Source organism: Gossypium hirsutum, chromosome A04 (assembly GCF_007990345.1).
Source record: "Gossypium hirsutum isolate 1008001.06 chromosome A04, Gossypium_hirsutum_v2.1, whole genome shotgun sequence".
In the NCBI taxonomy this organism is placed as follows: Eukaryota; Viridiplantae; Streptophyta; class Magnoliopsida; order Malvales; family Malvaceae; genus Gossypium; species Gossypium hirsutum.
The window spans coordinates 80,879,142-80,899,221 of record NC_053427.1 but is presented as its reverse complement, the minus strand read 5'-3'; the positions used below and the strand labels follow the sequence as shown (position 1 = coordinate 80,899,221).

At 33.2% G+C, this 20,080-nt stretch overlaps 3 protein-coding genes across 4 annotated transcripts; 1 reads left to right on the top strand and 2 right to left on the bottom strand.

The window, feature by feature from the left end:
• Positions 1–179: 179 nt before the first annotated feature.
• On the top strand, positions 180–1,424 carry LOC107898367 (protein NETWORKED 3A). The gene is made up of 2 exons (XM_016823871.2): positions 180–311; positions 390–1,424. The coding sequence occupies exons 1-2, from the start codon at positions 281–283 to the stop codon at positions 1,007–1,009; spliced, it is 651 nt and encodes a 216-aa protein (XP_016679360.2). The 5' UTR covers positions 180–280; the 3' UTR covers positions 1,010–1,424.
• Positions 1,425–4,989: 3,565 nt separating this feature from the next.
• On the bottom strand, positions 4,990–6,726 carry LOC121228198 (light-regulated protein, chloroplastic). The gene is made up of 4 exons (XM_041111472.1): positions 6,619–6,726; positions 5,557–6,332; positions 5,296–5,457; positions 4,990–5,204 (listed from the first exon to the last, which is right to left on the bottom strand). Exons 2-4 carry the CDS (start codon positions 5,856–5,858, stop codon positions 5,129–5,131), a joined length of 540 nt encoding a protein of 179 aa, XP_040967406.1. The 5' UTR covers positions 5,859–6,332; positions 6,619–6,726; the 3' UTR covers positions 4,990–5,128.
• Positions 6,727–12,148: 5,422 nt separating this feature from the next.
• On the bottom strand, positions 12,149–15,101 carry LOC121228197 (inactive leucine-rich repeat receptor-like protein kinase CORYNE). Of its 2 annotated transcripts, none has more exons than XM_041111471.1 (2): positions 13,139–15,101; positions 12,149–12,629 (listed from the first exon to the last, which is right to left on the bottom strand). In XM_041111471.1, exons 1-2 carry the CDS (start codon positions 14,005–14,007, stop codon positions 12,383–12,385), a joined length of 1,116 nt encoding a protein of 371 aa, XP_040967405.1. In that variant the 5' UTR covers positions 14,008–15,101; the 3' UTR covers positions 12,149–12,382. The 2 variants fall into 2 exon arrangements, with proteins under 2 accessions (XP_040967405.1, XP_040967404.1); XM_041111470.1 differs by having other exon boundaries at positions 12,149–12,692; positions 13,139–15,093.
• Between the last annotated feature and the right edge of the window lie 4,979 nt (positions 15,102–20,080).

The window sequence follows — 20,080 nt, the reverse complement described above, 5'->3', positions numbered from 1 at the left end:
ATAGGGATATACGGTTACTCTTGGTTTGGGCCCATCCCATGCATGTTAACTGGTCTAGTGGCTTCCTGGTCTGGTCCCTTTGAGCTGTTGTTGTTGCATTTGCTTTTGCTTCAATGAGACACAAGCTCCCATCACATTCCTTGGCTCACACAGGAAGGAAACTAAACTTTTTCTTCAACCATACGCATCTCAATACCCATTTGTCCCATTTAAAGTTTCTTCTTCTTCTGCATGTTTTTTATTAGTGTTCAGTTCTTAGTGGCGATAGATATTAGATTCAATGGAATACTCTAATCTCACTGCCTCAAATGGTAATATTTAAATTTCGTATTGTAAAGTTATGTTGCTGTAGATAGTTTCATTCACGGATTTATTAATCCTTTATGCAGAGTTGGATATGAAGATAAATGCCATACTTAGCATTATCGTGCAAGATGCTGGGGATACATTCGCTAAGCGGGCTGAAATGTACTATCAAAAGAGACCCGAGCTCATCGAAATGGTGGAAGACTTGCAGAAATCATACCGCTCGTTAGCCGAGAAGTATGATCAGCTGAGATCCCAACTGAACAACCAAGGACTGCAAAACCAGGTTGAAGGTGAAGAACATGAAGAAGCCAGTGCTGAAGATCCTGAACATGAGATTGAATTCCATCATGATCCCTCTAAAGGGCCAGCAGACCCGACCAAGACCTCGAAGAACGTGAATGGTGTTACATTCCAGCGCAATATAAGTGATGGTTCTCAGTTAATGGAGAATGAGAAGCTGTGGAATGAACTGAGGTTCAAGGTTTCAGAACTGGTGGTAGAGGATAATTTAAGCCAGCAGGCTGAGTTGATAAGGAGAAATGATGAGAAGAGAGGAAAGATTAGAGAACTACTTGGTACCAAAATGAACGTGGTGGATGATGACAACGAGAAGACTACAGTGCCAAGCCATAAAGTTCCTAAGAAAACAAAGTCTCTATTATCAAGGCTGAAGAGATTATTCCTTGGAAGGTTTACCTAGCTATATATATATATAGGTTAATTGCTTTCTCTTGCATGCATTTGATCAGTTCCAGTTTATGATTGTTAATTGAAACTTTTCTGTGGGTTTTATTTTTATTTTCTTGGGGTGTGTTTAAGACTAAGACTGCTACGACTATATATTGTGCTATAATTCTTTTGGTGCTCAGCGTTTGTTTGTAGGGTTGCTAACTATATGGTAGGATTGAAATACGAGTACAATTGTCCCAATAAGAAAGTTGCTGGTTAAATGTGTTTTCTGATATATCCATCAACTAGTCAACAATTTTTCCTTTATATATGGAGAGGGAATCAGTGAGGATATTATTGTATGATTTATATGATACTTTTAAGAAGATAATGTAATATTTGATATGTGTAATTTCATAAAACCTTTAATCCCGTATTTATATTTCTATATTATTCAATGTGGTATTTGAATTATCAACATGTTTTATTATGATATTTATTTTTTTTATTAAACCATATGTTTAGTAATTTGTTTTTAATTTAAAATTTTTTTGTTTTATTTAGTTCTTCACGTAATGTTATATAATCCATGCGGACTTAATGATTTGGAAAATCAAATTATGTATCGAATTTTTACTGGTTGGTTTAACAATTCACTAATGTTGTTTACACCAAGTATCATAATAAAACACATATTGATAGTTTAGGTATCACATTAGATATTTTCAAAATACAAATATCACGTTGGACATTTTATGACTATACTAAAATATATATTAATAGTTCAGGTACCACATTTAATATTTCAAAGTAAAAATATCACATCAAATATTTTATAAAAGTGTACGTACGAAATGTAATATTATCATTTGTTAACATAAGCAATGATACACTGGAATTTATGAACTCTCTCCCTGAAATTTAAGGTTCCTCAACCCTAAAACCAACCCTAACATTCCCAAAAGTTCAAGATTTTAAATTCAATTTTTTTAGTAAATATAATGGAAAATTTTTCATGAACCTATTTTGTTTAATACACTTGCTACTACCATAGAAAACAAACTTTAAAAATATTTTTTATTTAATTATAATATGCATTTTTAATATTTTATTTAAATCTAATATTAGTCATATTGCATAGTTTTTATATTATTTATTTTTAATATTATTGTTTTTTTTATAATTTTTATAACTCATGAAATTCTAATAAGCTAAGTTTTATTTAAAAAAAAACCTATTGACTTAAATAAAATAATCACAAATGCTAATATCCTAGAATGATGCATTTTGAATTACTTTAATTTTAAATTTCTTTAATATTTTAAGAATTTTCGTACAAACAGAATGTAAAATTTGAAAAAATATCCTCAAAATTTTTTAAATCATTCAAAAATCATAAGAAGAAATACCAACTCTTCAACTTATATTTGAATCATACAGAAATATCTCACAAATTTTGAAGTCTATTTAATTAAAAAAAAACAATATTTTATGCATGACTCTATATTGAGTTATGATTTTGTTATTATTAAAAATATCATATATGAATTAAGAATCAAATACGAAAAAAATTATTTTCTAAACCCTTCTTACTGTATTATTTATGGTCCCTACCAATTAAATAAAGACATAACATCATTTTTGTTTCACTTTTTTCACTTCATTTATAGAGAATAACATTTTTAAGTCATTATCTTTATAGCTCCATCAACAGTCAGAATAAAAAGTTTGAGTACGGAAGGTGTTAGCTAATCCTAACATGTTTCCGAAAAAGATAATCGTGTTATAAATTGTTTAACTAAATTTATCTCAAAGGGAGAACAAGTCTCCAAATTTATAACTAGTGTCATCATGATGCCTCAGAAATTCCTATCCAAAATAAAGCTAGGGGGTGATTAATCAACTGCAGGTTTAAGAAGATAACTTTAATATTTTTTTTTATTTCAATCTTTCGGGACGACAATCACTTACATGTTTCTTGATGCACTCCTTTAGTTAAAAAAAAAAAAAAAGAAAAACACATTCTTTTACTTGGTAATAATTAGGAAAATTGAATTTTTTTATTTTTATTTTTATTTTGGTTTGGAAAAATTTGGGAATTTATTTCACTAATCATTTCTCTTTTAGCCGGTTTATAATTTTGTTTATTTTTAATTAATTTTTATTCACTCAAAAATTTACTGGTTTAGGCATAAATTATGTATTAGATACAATCAACCTTCTTTATAATAGTCACCTGCTATAACAATATTTCGTTATAACAACCAAGTTTCTAGTAGAATCAATTTTTATATTTTATTTTTAACCCTTTATAACATTTTTTCACTTATAAAAGCGTTAACCATAATTATGAAGTACATTATTTATTAAATTAGTTCTCTATAATAATATATTGTTTAAAATTTTAATTAAATTTATAGTTATCAAGCCTATTAATTATAATTTATTAAATAAAAAGATCTTAATTAAAATATTAATTAAATAAAATGTTTAAATTTCAAAAGAAAATTCTATTAATATTATTTTATTAAATAAAATAATCTTCAATGAGTGGAATTAAAGATATCAACTTAATAAACTATTAAGTTCTCTACTTAAATATTCGACTATGAATTTGGAACCTCATAAGTTAGTAAATTGATTATTTGAATTTTATTAGCTCATTATAAATTAATTAATTTAATTTGATAAACCGTATTGATTAATTGAATTTGTTAAATTTATTAACATCATAGTTAATCATATGAAGGAATGCAAAATAAAATATGCATGAAACTAATAATGCATGCACTTGCTATACGTATTTTAATTTTGTTGATTTGATTCCCCTTTCTTCTTTAAAGCATAATTTTCAGTTTTTCATTTGATAAAAATTCACGATATAGATTCTGTTATAGGCTTGCAACAATTATCTCTCTATAATAGTATGTTGTTATAAGTGTGTAACAATAAACTCTCTACAACAAGTAAAATCTTGACAAGCAAATGAAGTTGTTATAGAGAGGGTTAACTGTATATACTAAAAGGAACAATATTCCATAAATATTGAATAATTTAAAAAATTAAGTATACAATTATTGGATAGATGCTCCAATGAAATAGCACAAGTTTATTTATTTAAATTTCAAATTAAAATACATTGAAAATCATACTTTCAAACACGTCTAATTCAAATGATGATATGAATGTTTTGCATAAATGAACATCATAGTTCATGAGACCAAATTAGACCATATACAAACTCTTCAGTTTATTATGGTTTCACTCATCTAGACATTATGAAATTAGGATGATAAATGAACCGAGTTTAAATGAATGAACTTCTATTTATGTTCCTTTGTTTATTTTTAAACTTATTCATACTCAATTTATATTTGTTAAGAATTTTAAAATTTTATTCGTATTCGTTTATTTAAAATTATATACGCTTATCTCCATTTGTTTAAGTTAAATGAGATTAGTTGATAATCACTTTGAAGTTGTCAGGAAAAAAAAACTCCTTAAATCATGAAACAAAGACATTTGTGGAAACATTAATGCCATAGTGATAAACTCAGAGATGCTGATTAACGATCTTGACAAACTAGAAGATCAAACTAGCAGAGGGAGAGGGAGCTCAATTCAGAGGAGCTTACTCTTAAGAAAAATACCCAACAAGCTTCCACTAAAAAATCCTAACAGGGTGTGGAGGGTACAACCCCTCCACATGCTAAGACTTCATAGAGTATTGAATTTTAAAGGATATAAAAAAATACAAGTTACATATATCCTATTCCAGGTACTTGAAATTCTAAAATTTCAATTTGAAAATCTTCAAATTTTCAAAATGTTATATGATTAATTTAGGAAAGGCAATAAATTCATTTTTATGAATCTACAAATCAAGTTCAAATGATTCTATGACCGTTTCAAAGCTAACAACATACTTCAAAATCTAACGAGGGACCTCAACTAATAGTCTTTACCATATAGATATCCTTTAGTGATATATAGACTAATACCATTTTGATCTGCTGGAAAAATAAAAGTTGATAAATAGCTTAAAATTTAGACTATTACACAAGAAACACAAGGCAGTATGCAGGTTACAAAGAAGGTGACCACCCCATTATTTATTTGCAGTTACTGTTTTGAGGTTTATCTGGTAAAATCATTGAACTCCTTTCTGATACTCAGGCTCACAGAATTCTCCTCCAAGATCATCACAAGCCTCTCCTATGAACACCCTGAAATATTCATCAAGTATCATATATATATATATTATTAATGGAAATAAATGAAATGAAAGTGCAAAATTCGAGATCATCATCATCTTACGTCTTGGGACTGTTGTACTCCAAGTATTCTCTGTCAACCTGCTCTGAACCTGTCTTACCCTTATTGCTTTGTGTTTGATCTGGCTTTAGCTTCACTTCAGGGAACATCTCAACATCACAGGCTTCTCCTCCAAGTGTATCGCATGCCTCAGCTGGAAATACTCTGCAACAACAACAACAAAAAAAGCAAGTCGATGCAGGACACAGATGATCACCCTGGTTAATAAAAAAGCCGGTTGAGTCAGTGTAAAGTTATACTTACGAGGCCGTGGAGCTGTAATCAACTGTTGAGTTATCCTGTCCAACAGGTGTTGCTTTGAAACCTCTTGGAGTCTGCAATTTTAGCATGGATTTACATGGCGGAAAGGGTTTTGTAGTTGTAACTATGGAGAGAGGTGAAGGTGCCAAGCTCAAGGCTGCCTGCATTTTTTGGTACGGGATCGTGTGTGACGCTGCAAGTACGAAAATGAAGTGTAAAAACCAGCTGAATTTATTAATGGCATATGAATAGTAGATAAGGTTGATGGGAAGATATTTTAAAAATGGAGTGGATAAGGTGAACATTATCTAGTTTGAGGTGGTGGTGTCTCTAGAGTTCTCCAATCAGCTCATTTGCTTAGATTTTCTTTTACTATAAAAACGCCCAAGTATTTTGTCATTGATTAGTGAAAACAACCCCAGCTTAGAACTCGACAGATAGCAACTTATGCTTCAAATTTAAACCCGTTTAAGCAGGAAAATTTAATGGCTCACGGTTGTTGGTATAGATTTAAACCCTCAAAAATGGGTTAAGGGGTTAGCCCAACACTGACCCTCGGCTCAAAATCTTTGCTGATCTTAGCTTGTGGATTGGTTTGTTGTCTGCAATTGGAGTTTTAAGAACAGAATAATTCTTTCCATTTTATTTACTTGTAGTCTTGTAAGTTTCATTTAGAATCACCATACTAGATATGACTGCCCGAGGACGTGGAGTTGAACTGACTCTAATGCTCGGTCTAGTTTCCTCCTCTTCAGCTTTTCTCTTGCTTTGCTCTGCTTCTGCAAAATTATATTATACTCGATTAAAGATAAAATATTCGTATCCGATACATATTTAAATAATAAAGATATCTCCCGAAAATACAAAAGAATAATAGAGAATCGAAGAACGGATAAATAACATCAAAATTAGATGAATTGGGAAATGCATATAATAAAATTTTCTTGAAGAATTCATATCTTGCACTCAAATATACGAATTTAACTTCCAAAAATCATCCAAATACATAAAATAAAATAAAATAAAAACCTTATAAAAACTGACACACAAATGTCAAATACATACCCATATCCGATGTTGACAGCTGAGTCTAGAAAAACCCTGCCTTCGGATGTAGAATCTGAATGTTTCTCTACTCCCGGTGCATGGTAAGACTTTGGAATTCTTGCTGTGGGAACTTCTTGTTTTTTCCCTGTCAAATAATTAAATACCATATTACTTGAATTTTTCAATTTTTTTTATATAAATAGTATGGTTTTTACTCATGCTTGGTTGAGTTAATAATTTATTTTTTGACTAAATTATAGTGTATAAATTTAAAAGTTATAATTTGCTCAAAATTTTTATAATTTTTGTATATTTGAAATTTAATTTTTATATTTTTATTTTTAGGAGTTTGATCTCTCTACTTTTTAAATTTAAAAATTTAGGTCCATTTGTGGCTAAATTAGCTGAATATGCTAATTTTTTAAATTTGGCATTTGAGCCGTTTTAAAATTTAATTACTGAAATAGATCGTTTTTAGGAGAGAGAAAATGAAAGTGTATCTAGCTGGGCGCACTTTCTACACAGATGATAAGAATTAGGGTTTTTGGGTATTTTGATAGTATTCAAGGTTTTCGACTGAAATGGTGTAAGTCCTTAGGTAGTTTTGAGGGGTTGGGGATGTGATAACGTGTCTCAGCACACATGCATTTCATATGTCATGGCGGGATAGGATCATCACCTGAGGAACCCATCGTGAGGAAATCTGATTTTAGGGTAATAATGCTTGATACAACCAGCGGTGGAAGACTAGATGGAGGTCCCAATCGGTGGCCGTGATGCGGTCACGGGTTCGAGTATAACTGAGGGTGTTGATGACAGTTATTACGCAGTCAGGAGGTCAAGCATTTTGCATACCGCAAATGATGCCTTATAAATACCATACATAAGATTAAGGCTATAATCACACAGAAAAACTCTAGAGATTTTCATTGTAATCAACATAATTTTTTTCTCTATTTCCAAGATCTTTAACCTTTCATTCTTGTCCGAAGGCTAACACCAAGGTGGACACAAAAGGCTATCAGGTGGAGAGCGAATGTTCTGGCACAGTAGAGGTCAAACTTGGGTCGGTGCAGCAGCGGTTGTAGTTATTAATGAGTTATTTAATAACGAAAATTGTCGTCGCCCCGAAAAGAGCAACACCTTTACTGCACTGCAACAATCGCTCCCTGTCTGAAAGTCCTCTTGCATCCATCATGGTGCTAGCCTGCAAATAAGAAGGAAGGTTTAAGTATCGACTGTCTGGAAACGGAGAAAAAAATTACGCCAATTATAACGGGAAACCCTAGAGTTTTTTCGTATGATTATGCCATCAAGCTTCTGTATGGTATTTTTAGGGTAACATTTTTGTGTACCCAAAAAGTTTGAACTCGTTATCGCGTAATGGCCGTCAACTAACTCCCCCGTTATACCTTGATCCATAACTGCATAACGACTATTGATTAATACATCCACGTCGACTTTCACCCTTGACCATAGAAAGCAAAATCAACTCATAACTGACTTCCCTAAGATAGGCTTCAGAGGCAATGATCCCATCTCGACATGATATATAAAATGTATGCGGCTTGAAGCTATATCGCATCACCAACGACTTAAGTATACCTCGGACGTAAACCAAATAATTTTAGCAACCGAAATTTTTAAAACTGAGAAATGGTTTATAGTGGAAGAATGGGGATGACTGGGGAGAAATTATATGATTAAGGGATGATAAAGCTTGATATGTGTGAGCCCTTTTATAGCCGTAGGGAAGAGTCTGTTTGCAAAGAAAAACCTTGAAAGCGTGCTACAGGAGTGATGAACATATTCTAAACGTGTTTAAAGTGTCCGAATTATTCGAAACATCAGGCTTTTCACAAAATCTCTTTAGAATGCCCAGTTGGATGAGCTTTCTCTACCAAATTTCCTTTCTTCTAAGAGTGAAAGTACCTTTTCATATACCTGTAGAGCACGTTATACAACGCAAAATCTCTTAGGAGCACAGACGTGATGAAATTATATGACTTCTGAATGCGTTCTAGAAATTATTTGCACAATACAATATGCAACGAATGTGTACATTCGCAAACGAAATTCAAAGCACGTATTCTCTTTCTCCCTACATAATTCTCTTATAAAAAGGGGGTAATTTTCATAACATAGATACGTATCAAGTAAATATCAAACAGAAGAACCTTGTGTTGTGAGAGTTGTGTGTACTCATTTGGATAACTTTCTACTTATTTTTTTTACGTTTGTTCATCCAATTCGTGATCGATATTGAAATGAGTCGACGAGTGAAATCCATTATATACTACGACAGTAAATCTGTAATACAGTGGTCGGGGAGGTGTTTTTAGGAGCAAAGTCCATGGAGTTGCGTTCAATAGTATCATTCAAATGAGTGAGCTACAGACCAAAATTAGGAGGGAAATCAGAGGATCGACCTAGGGAAGAATTATGAGGTTGCAATGTAGATTTCTTGCTTCTAGTGACCCCTATAAGTATGAGCTATTCGATGTGATTAGTGAAATGCATCTCAAGACGGTTATTTTATCACATATCTCAAGTGAAAATGTTGTTATTGAGTTATACGTCGAGTTCACCAATGTTGATGGATCTGACTCATCTTTGATTACCGTTGCAGCGAATACAGGTACTGAAGCTGAAATAAAAAGTCTTCGATGATGCGATATCGCTCCGAGCCACACACATTTCATATATTATACCTAGATGGGATCATTGTCTCTGAAGCCTATCCTAGGAAAATCAGTTATGGGTTGATTTTTCTTTCTACGGCTAAGGATGGAAGTCGACGTGAAGGTTTCAATTGACGACTGTTATGCGGTCATGGGTCGGGGTATAACAGGGGAGCCAATTGACCGTCATTACGCAGCAATGAGCTCAAACTTTTCGGATACTCGAAAATGTTGCCCTAAAAATACCAAACAAAAGTCTGAGGGCATAATCATACGAAAAAACTCTAAGGCTTCCCGTTAGAATTGGCGTAATTTTTTTCTCTGTTTCCAAACAGTCGATACCTTTAATCTTCATTCTTATTCGAAAACCAACACCGTGATGGACGCAAAGGGACTCTTAGACAGGGAGCGGTTGTTGTGGTGTAGTAAAAGTGATGCTTATTTCGGTGCGACAACGACTGTCATTATTAAACAACCTAGTAATAACTACAGCCACTGCCACGTGGACCAAAGTTTGAACTATATTGTGCTGGAATATCCGCTCTCCACCTGAGAGCCATTTTGTGTCACCTCGGTGTCAACCTTTGGACAAGAATGAAAGGTTAAAGATACTAGCTACTTGGAAATAGAGAAAAAAATTTACGTTGATTACGATGGAAATCCCCAAAGTTTTTCCGTATGATTATGACATCAATTTTATATATGGTATTTATAAGGTATCATTTGCGGGTATCCAAAATGCTTGACCTCTTGACCGTGTAACAACTGTCACCTGGGCCCCGGTTATAGTCCAACCTGTGACCGCATCATGGCCGCCGAGTGAGACTTCCACCCCTAATCATGTCAAACATAATTACCCGGAAATTAGATTTCCCCACGATGGGTTCCTCAGGTGATGGCCCTATCCCGTCACGACATATGAAATATATATATGTTGAAGCGCGTTATCAAATTTTCAACACCTAAAAACTATCTAAAAATTTCTACCGTTTCAATCAAAAACCCTGAACACTTTTAAAATACTCTAAACCCTAAAAAATCTAAAACTCTAAAAAAATCTTAACCTTAAAAAGTAAAAAAAAACCCTAACTCTTTTACTTTCTCTCTCCTAAAAACAACCTAAAGGCCTAATTAAAAGAAATTTAGTACATTATGCTAATTTAGCGAAGCATATAGTACATTGAAATTGAAAGGGATGAATCAAGTTAAAAAGGATTTGAATAAATATACAAATTTATTGTTAAAATATTTATAAATTAATAACTATATTTCTATGATTAAAATAAAACATTTTAAATAAAAATATTAAGAATATTATTTAAAAATTAAAAATATTATTAATATTAAATTTTATAATTAAAATAAAATTGTAATATTAAACAATTTTGTTAAAATAATAAATTACATTAATTATTTATTATAATTATTAAATACAAATATGTATTTTAATAATATTAAAATTTATAATATTTTGGATAAATATTTCAAGGTATTTTAAAAAATTAAAATATAAAAAAAGTATTATAAATATAATAATACTTAACTGATTTAAATTAATTTTTATATAAAAATCACGTCAAAGATAAATTTTTTTAAAAATTTAATTTATGCTTTTTGAAAATGATTTTTTTTTATTTTAAAAAAAGACATTTTCTATTGAGTTAAACTATTTTTTTACAAAACAAACCAGTCAAAAATTTTTTGCAAAACAAATTGAAAAGCTTATTTGATACTTGCACATCAATTATGCTTTTAAAAGCACCGTCAACAACAATTAATTAATTGCTCTAAATTATGCAGATTAAAGCTTTGCTACTTTTCTTTAAAGAAATTACTTTTACAAAAGCTATAAGGCGAGCCACATTGTTGGCCTAATATTCTCTTAAGAAACTTTTTAATCTTGGAAAAGAAGGGCAGTGTACAGATGTGCATTCTGCAAGGACTAGGATATATATATCCATATATATCCATATATGTATGTATGTGTGTGTAAAGTAATATATAATACACAGCTGTAAGGGGATACATCTTGACTGTGTGATTTGCCTCACTATACCATCCCATCCCTTATATCTGTTAAAAGTAAATATATCAATCATCCAATTGAAGCATGCAGGTGCCTGTGCATGACCTCCTTGTCTCTAACTTCCCCCCACCACATTCTTTTGCTTTTTTTTCAAGTTCCCTGTGCATGATATTACCCTTTTGAATGATTTCCCTAACTATTTCCACACTCATCTAATCTCTAGTCTAATCCAATGCCTGCTATCATCCCCTCCAAAAGTCCAAACCATAAAGTATTATTACAGATAAAATATGATTCATTTAGAAGCTGAAACCATAGAAAAAGTTTGTTTTAACTTTATTTTCCCCTACTTCAACTGCTGTCGCCATGCAAATCTGTCAACTAGAGCTCTCATCACTGCAAAGAAAAGTCAATATCCTACCTAACCTCCAAACCCTTTCATTGTACTTTCCCCAAAATGCTATTCAACCATATGCTTGAAATCCAAAATGAAGGCAAAACTCGAAAGACTTCTTTGTTAACTACAAGTTCAATTCCTTAGCAGGATGATGAACAAGTTGATTAGTTGAGTACTAGACCATACTGTTTACTTAGGAAACATTTTCAACCAACAATAGATATGAGGTCTTTGTGATGAAAAGCTGAATCTCAATCCTATCCTCTAAAAACCCATGAAAAAAACTACTATAACATGTTGATTGATATAGCAAAAGCATCCGTGATTTTCGAAAAGGTTTTCCCAACAAAATGACAACTGAGAAAACCCCACCATGATTAGTTGTTTAAGAACACAATAATGAAGATGTCTCCCATGGTTATCAGATCAAATAGTCAATGCATGTACCAGAAATTTCTTTGCATACTATGCTGCAAGCCAAGTTTGTGATGGAAAAATAATCACTAAGACTTGAACAGAACACAAGGAACCAATGCTGCACAAAGAGCAAAGTGTTTGGTCCTTGACAAATTGCAAAAAGGTTAGAGTGAAAGTAACTTATAGACCAAAAATATCCAATTCCTAGAATATGCAAAGGCTTGAACATATATATCAAGTATCAACATACTTACATTTCCATTAGAAACTATGCAGCTGGGTTAACATGGTTACAAGCTCATCACTGGAAGGCCTATCATCAGGCAAATCCGATAGACAGACAACAGCAATTCTCACTGCCATCAGCATCTCATCTTCCTCTACTTCTTCCCCAAGAATACTTTTATCTAAAGCTTCGTGTGCTTCCCCTGCCTGCTGTAAATGTCGGAGCCACTGTCCTAAACTCCCTCCACTCACTGCTTCCCGGAAAAATGAATCAGTGGGATATCTGCCAGTCAACAGGACACCCAATATCATCCCAAAGCTAAAGATATCACTCTTATCTGTATACCTGTTGGTGAAATTATCCATCTTTGTTAGAACCACCATGAGGTTTAATCCAATATGCGTCATTAGAAATAGTATCAGTAATTAATGATGTTCAGGTAACAAAACATTGAAGCACATTGAAGCGTGGTAAAAATAGAAAACCAACAGCATAGTCCAATCCCAATTGGGATATCTTGCTTCCAATTTACTGCAACATGTTTGCCAGAAAAAAACAAAAGAGCACTGGTTCCAGGAGAAGACTAGAAAACCATAAGATCTATGAATGAGACCAATATATCTCTACTCTCAGTTGTTTAAAATTTAGTGCCAAAGTGAAAAATCATCTGCAATGAACTCCGGGTTATTAATAAAGCCTAAAGATACTATTACCAGATGCCTGTTAAATATAATCCTTATAGAAGAAAAGATGCAGTAAGCTTTAATTAATGGCGGAATACTTTTGAGTACCTGCAGTTCTGTAAACACTCAGGAGCACAGTAACCAGAAGTTGCCCTATCTATATTAGGCATGAGCTTAGCCAATCCACAATCAGCCAACCTTGGTTCAAATTCAGCATCTAACATCACATTTGTGGGCTTCAAGTTGTAGTGCAAAATCTGAGGGACGCAAGTGAAGTGAAGATATTGAAGACCCTTAATCACCCCAACAGCAATCCTAAGCCTAACATCCCATCTAAGCTCCAGGTGATTTTCCCTAACTCCATTCATTGCATCCTCAAGGCTCCCCATGGGCATATAATCATAAACCAAAGAAAACCTATCAGATTCACGAACATAAGCTCTTAAACTCCTCAAATGCCTGTGCCTCAAACTAGCAAGAACCTCCAGTTCTTGTTGTATCCTTCTCTTCACCGACTTGCTCTGCATCTCCGGGGAACCACTGTCAAAGGGTTCAAGCACTTTGGCTGCAACAGTGAGCCCGTTATCAAGAACCGTCTTATAGTACTTCCCGTTGGAGCTTGAACCTAGCAACTGGTTTTCATTTGCAAGGGCTGATTGGAGAGTCTTGGAAGATATTTTGGGAGAAAATATAACAGGACCTTTAAGGAATGGGGTTTGATTGATGTACTGAACAGCAATTTTGATCAATAAAGCAAAAAGAATAGCTCCAATCAATCCAGTTAAAATTCCCAGCACAATGCTGAGAATTACCCTTTTGAACCCAATCTTGAATTCTTGAGGCTTTGTAGCTGAAGAAGGCCGAGAAGACAGTTGTCTAATGAGTCTTTCTTTGCACTCTACAGGTGTTTGGTGTAAGCAAAGAAGTAGCAGCAAGAGTAAAGCCACAGTGACTATGCAACCCCTCATTTTCGCCATGGAAGCAAAAAAAAAAAAAAAGAAAGAAAAGCAGAGAATATGAGACAAATGCACATACAAGGATCGTTCTTGCTGCTTATCTTAAAGCTTCAGAGCCACCACCATAACCCAATATCCAAAACCCCATAATGATGCTCCACGTTTCTTCAGCATCTTACAAAAACAGGACGGAACTCAAAGGAACTTAAATTTACTTACCCTGCACTAATACCAAAGAAAAAAGCTTCAATTTTTCTAATTCAAAAACTGGAGGACTCTCTTTAGTGTCCAACTTTTTTGGACGAAAATGACAAGAAAACCCTCCAGAGGACTTCAAATTTGGCGAGCAAATCTTATAAAGAAAGACGCAAAGAATAAATTCGTCACTGCGTTTTTATTTTTGTTCCTTCACCTGAAACTTCAAACGAATCGAATCTTCAAATTTCAAACAAAAATTTTCTTTTCAAAAAAAATATGCTCCCAACTTAAGCAACAGATAAGATAACAAGAGATGTCTCACACATTTGACAGAGAAAAGTAAAACTTTCAGATATTGAATTTTACAGGAAAAAAAATGAAAACCCAGATTTTATTTTCCCTCTGAAAACATAACTACAAAGCTTTTCTTTTTCTAATTCCCAGTGACAGCGTAAGCAAGCTTTCGTTTTCTTTTTCTTTTTTTTTTTTCGATTTTGTTGATCAATAATTGTTAGGTTTCAAAACATCATAAGAAAACAAATCAAGCACTAACTGTTTCCATTCATGAATAGTATAATTGTAAACAAAATCTGTGTAAGAAAAAAAACACCTTTTGGTTTTGTTTGTTTTCACTGTAATACTAAATTAGGGGGCAAGGTTTGGCATTGCCTTCCCGCCTTAGAGAAAGAAAGAGCAAAGGCAAAGCGTGGGGGTGGGGACGGGTGCCACGCAGGCGGAAGCATCGGTATCACGAGGCTAAAACAAAAGCAAGACATCGAAGTGTGTGAGTGAGTGAGGGACAAAGTACAAGGGAGGATCGTGAGCGTTGGTTGGGTTGGGAGATTAGCTGGCAGGCAATGGATCAGTGGCTTTAGCAGTGGCTGGGAATTTGTGCATTATGGTTTGCTTTTTCCTTTTTCTTTTTACAGTTTTTTTTTTCTTATGGAATGTAATATTGTTTTAGCTTAATTTCACATTTGGCCCCTGAACTTGTCACCTCCTTTAAAATTGGTAATTATGGTCACCGCGGGTCGTGGGGCTCCACCCCTAAAATGTTAAATTTTATATTATTTTAAATGAGTATATAGTAAATTACACTTTAAACTCCGATTATTATAAAATTTTAATTTAGTCCTTTAAAATTTTAAAAAGACAAGTTATCAAAATGATAAAATTTTATTTTAACTCTCTTAAAAATATACAATCAATCCTTTCAATAACATTTACATTTGTCTGCTAAAATCTTTGATGTAATAGAGATGTGGTTATTATTTACCTATAACAACATTTGAGATTTAGATTATTTTTTATTTTTTATAAAATTTCAAATTAAAGAACTATAATATATTAATAATATTATTATGCGGGAAAATTAATGAAATATGCTGAATTTTTTAATAGTTAAGTAAATAATGTTTTTTTATATTTACCGAGGTACGTTGTTTTAGGAGAGAGAAATGAAAATGCGCCCTGTAAGACGCATTTTTAAGGCAACAATAGCATTTCCCCAACGGTCACAATTCCAATGGCTATACCTCACCAACCATATTTGTAAAATGACAAATCAACTTATTCGTTTGGATGACAAGCATATCTCTTACGTTCAATTACAAATGGTAAGAAAATATTGTTAAATTATTTAATTTTAATTAGTTAATTATTATGTTGTTAAAATTATTAATTTTTTATGTTTATATACTCAATTCGAAGATCGGATTTTGGAGACATACATACACAATTTAAGTATGAGTGCATCGGTTGCCATTCATGGACACTTGCGAGATACATGATTCTTATATGTGGCTCGCATGCTCGGGGGAGGGGGGACTAAATTGGATCCCTTACTTATTAGTGCTTTGGTAGAAAGATAGAGACCAGGGACGCACACATTTCATCTTACTTATTATGAGTGTATAATTATACTCAATGACGTTGGTTTACAACTCAGTCTACCGGTCAATGAGGAAGTCGTTACGGGGCCAGTGGTGAGTGCAGATTAAAATGCAACATGTGAGCAACTACTAAGGAAAGTGCCGAACAAGTTTAGAGGTAGTTGGATCGAGATGGGGTGGTTGGAGGACAACTTCAAATATATCGAGGCTTTTGTGACTAACGTTGAAAAAGAACAATTCGCACACGCATTTATCTTGAGGTTGATCGGGGATCTGCTTTTGCCAGATAAATATCAAAATCTAGTACATTTAATGTGGCTACTACTAATAGTCGACTTGAAAGAAGCAAGATGACTTAGTTGGGGATCAACGGTGCTGGTAACATTATACCAAGAAATGTGACGAGTGACAAAACCAAAAAAAGTTAAAATCAGGGATTGCATGTTCCTTCTACAAAAGTGGGCATGGTATCGACTACCATTTTTACGACCTCGAGTGGACTCTCTTATGAATTCCCACCCGTAATATGATAAAATTCGTTTGATAATATCATTATCATAAGATTTTTTTCATTATTTTAATTTTGAAATAACATATTATTTGAATAGGTGGAACAATCGTGTAAGACACACAAGTATACCAACCAAGCTCGAGGATATCCGGCTAGCTTTAGGTCAACAATCCGAATAGGAGGTTGGTTTATGAAATTTAAAGTTATATCATATTTATTCCAACATTTGAAATTAAATATTAGACATATACTAAAATTTATAAATTCGTACTACAGTTTGTATGGATGCCATATGTAGATTTTAGAATTCAAAAATGCGTCTCAACCTAATTTTTTGCCAATCGCAACATTTGGCATGCCAAAGTGCTATTGATTTTTTTTGCAATGATTGAGATGCACGGATCAAACCGAGTGATACAATAGTTTGGGTGTACGTAACATATTCTGCCACCATCTTAGGAACTCGATGACTGGTACGTGATATTCGCGATAGGTTTTAAAAATTTATAATTAAGCATTCTTGAAACTAACTATTATCACGATAAAGGTAAGTATGCCTATGAACAGTAGTATAGATTTAGCAAGACTGGATTGTCGAACCCAAAGGAACCAAGAGTACTAGTAATTACTTTCTTTTTATTATCTAGCCTAAAAATTAAGGGATTTGTTTATCTAAATTAATTAACTAAACTAAGAGTGCACAGAGAGAAATTGGGGAACAGCTTTTGGGAAAATTCGATTGATTAAGACAATACCCAAGGAAAAATCTACCTAGACTTCACTTGTTATTTGACTCTGAATCAGACGATTTATTCATTTGACTTGATCCGTAGAAATCCCTAAGTTATATTATTATCTCTCTTGATACTAATAACGTCTAACCCTAGGTTGATTAATTGAAATCTCTTTCTAATTAACACCTAGTGTTGCATTAACTCGATCTATGGATCCCCTTATTAAGTTTCACCCTAATCCGACAAAATCTTATCACCCTATCTCTAGGCATGCAATCAACTCCGCTTAATTATGAAAAATTTACTCTTAGACAAAGTCTATTCCTCCTCTGAATAAGAGCATTAACTCGAATCAATATCCTGGAATATTAAAACGATAATTAAGAACACATAATTAAGAACAAGTCAAATATTTATCATACAATTCAGATAATAATAACAAGATCCATCTTAGGTTTCATTCCCCTTAGGTATTTAGGGGGTTTAGTTCATAATTATAAAAGAAAACATCTCAGAAGAATAATGAATACAAAACATAAAGAAAACCCAAAAACCCTGAATGGAAAGTGAAGGGAGATCTTCAGTCTTAATGATGAATCTGGCTTCTGAGATGGACCAATCGGCTTCCCTTGAGTAATTCCTTGCCTCCTCCTCTGCGTCCCCCTTCCTAAGTGCCTCCTCAAGTGTTTAAATAGGCCTTTTCCAAATAGGTTTATACTTGGGCTCGGCAGGGACACGCCAGTGTAACACGCCCGTGTGCGATTACTCCAGCCCGTGGTCAAGGCTGTTGAATAGGCACGGGCGTGTAGTCTACCGATGTAAGTCGTGCTTTGATCCTGCCAAAGGGACACGGCCGTGTGACACGCCCGTGTGAGGAAGTCCAGGCCATGTTGATTTCCTATGTGGGTCTATTTTCTCCGTTTTCGGCCCGTTTCTCGCTCTTTTTACTCTCCTATGCTCACCTAAGTATAAAACAAGAAATTAAAGAATTAGGAGCATCGAATTCACCAAATATAAGGAGAAACCATCCATAAATGTGCTAAGCATGGGATAAAAACATGTATAAATTACGGTTTATCAATTGAACATGTTATTTTAATCATCACTTATAGACTTATACCATGTTTGCCTAAGTCATTCCACATCAATTTCATGTTCAAGCATTATTGACTTATTGCCATATCACACTTTTATTCTCTGATTATGACCACTTCGTTTGGTCATAAGACATTTATCTATCATACATACCGTAATACTAACCATGCATATCAAACAAATATAATCATATGACCACATCATAAGGCATCAATACATAACTTGGATAAATAGGCTTACAAGCCATGACCATCATAAGTCACATCTCATGGCTATATACAATATACTAATATAAGCTAACATCTTGGCCAAATCATATGAACACATATCAATAACTAAGTCCCTATACATGCCACTCACTTAAAGACGCTTAAGATTCACCAATACCCCGAAAGTGATAGCTTGATAGTGTGATACTGCCTCCGACGATCTCCAACCCCGAGCTAACCTGTCAACACTAAATAAATGGAAAGAGAGTAAGCTTTATAGCTTAGTAAGTCTATATGAAAATAATAAGAAATTTTATCAACATGTTCTCATGGTAACACAATTGAAATTGCACACAATTCCACTATTTGCTCAAATTCCAATCAAGTTGTCAACTCGATTCATAGTCACTAAATTATTAATATCTTGAGCTACAAAACTCCAAATTAAGATCCGTTAATTTTATCTAAAACTATACTCATATATATTCTTACCATAAAATTTTCAAAATTTTTGGTATAGCCAATAAGTACAATTTATTCTTTAAATTTACCCCTGTTCTACTGTTTGATAGCTTCAACTCTTCTTTACTAAAAATTGATTATCTTTTAGTATAGGATTTGATTAATGTTCTTGTATGTTTCTCTTGAAAATAGACTCATTAAGGATTTAGTAATATAAATTCTAACCCATAACCATTTTTGTACAATTTTTAGTGATTTTCCAAAGTTGAGACAGGGGAGCCCAAAAGCACTCTGACTCTGTCTCACAAAAGTTCAAATATCTCATGATATGAAACTCTTTTACTTACATCATTTCTTCTATGTGAAACTAGATTCAATAAGCTTTAATCTCATATCTTATTTAGTCTATAATTAAATTTCCAAAATTTTTAGTGGATTTTCGAAATCAAACAACTACTGATGTCCAAAACTATTTTAGTGCAATATCATGATAACTATCATATGATGGCATGATAACTATCATATGATGGCATAATAACATAATCACCAAGATTATTCATCATTCAAGCATTCTAGCTCATTAATCAAATATTCATATACATATACGTAAATATACCTTTTCGTCATATATCATCCTGTAACAAAGCATTACTCATGAGTATAGCATACGTACCTGCACATATCCGTAGCATATCGAATAACTTTACCTTCATTACCATGCCCATCTCAGGACTTTCATTGCATCATTCATTATAATACCTGTTGAACACTTACAATACTATTGGATACATAGAAAATTGCACATAAGTGCCACATAAACATACATAGCCAAAGCTACCTTATAACATGTAACACATCCATAATGAATTCGGACCTCTCAACGAGCTCGGATGTTACGTGTATCACATCCATTATGAACTCGGACCACTCAACGAGCTCGGATGCTTGTATCCATAATGAACTCGGACCACTCAATGTGCTCAGGTGCTACAT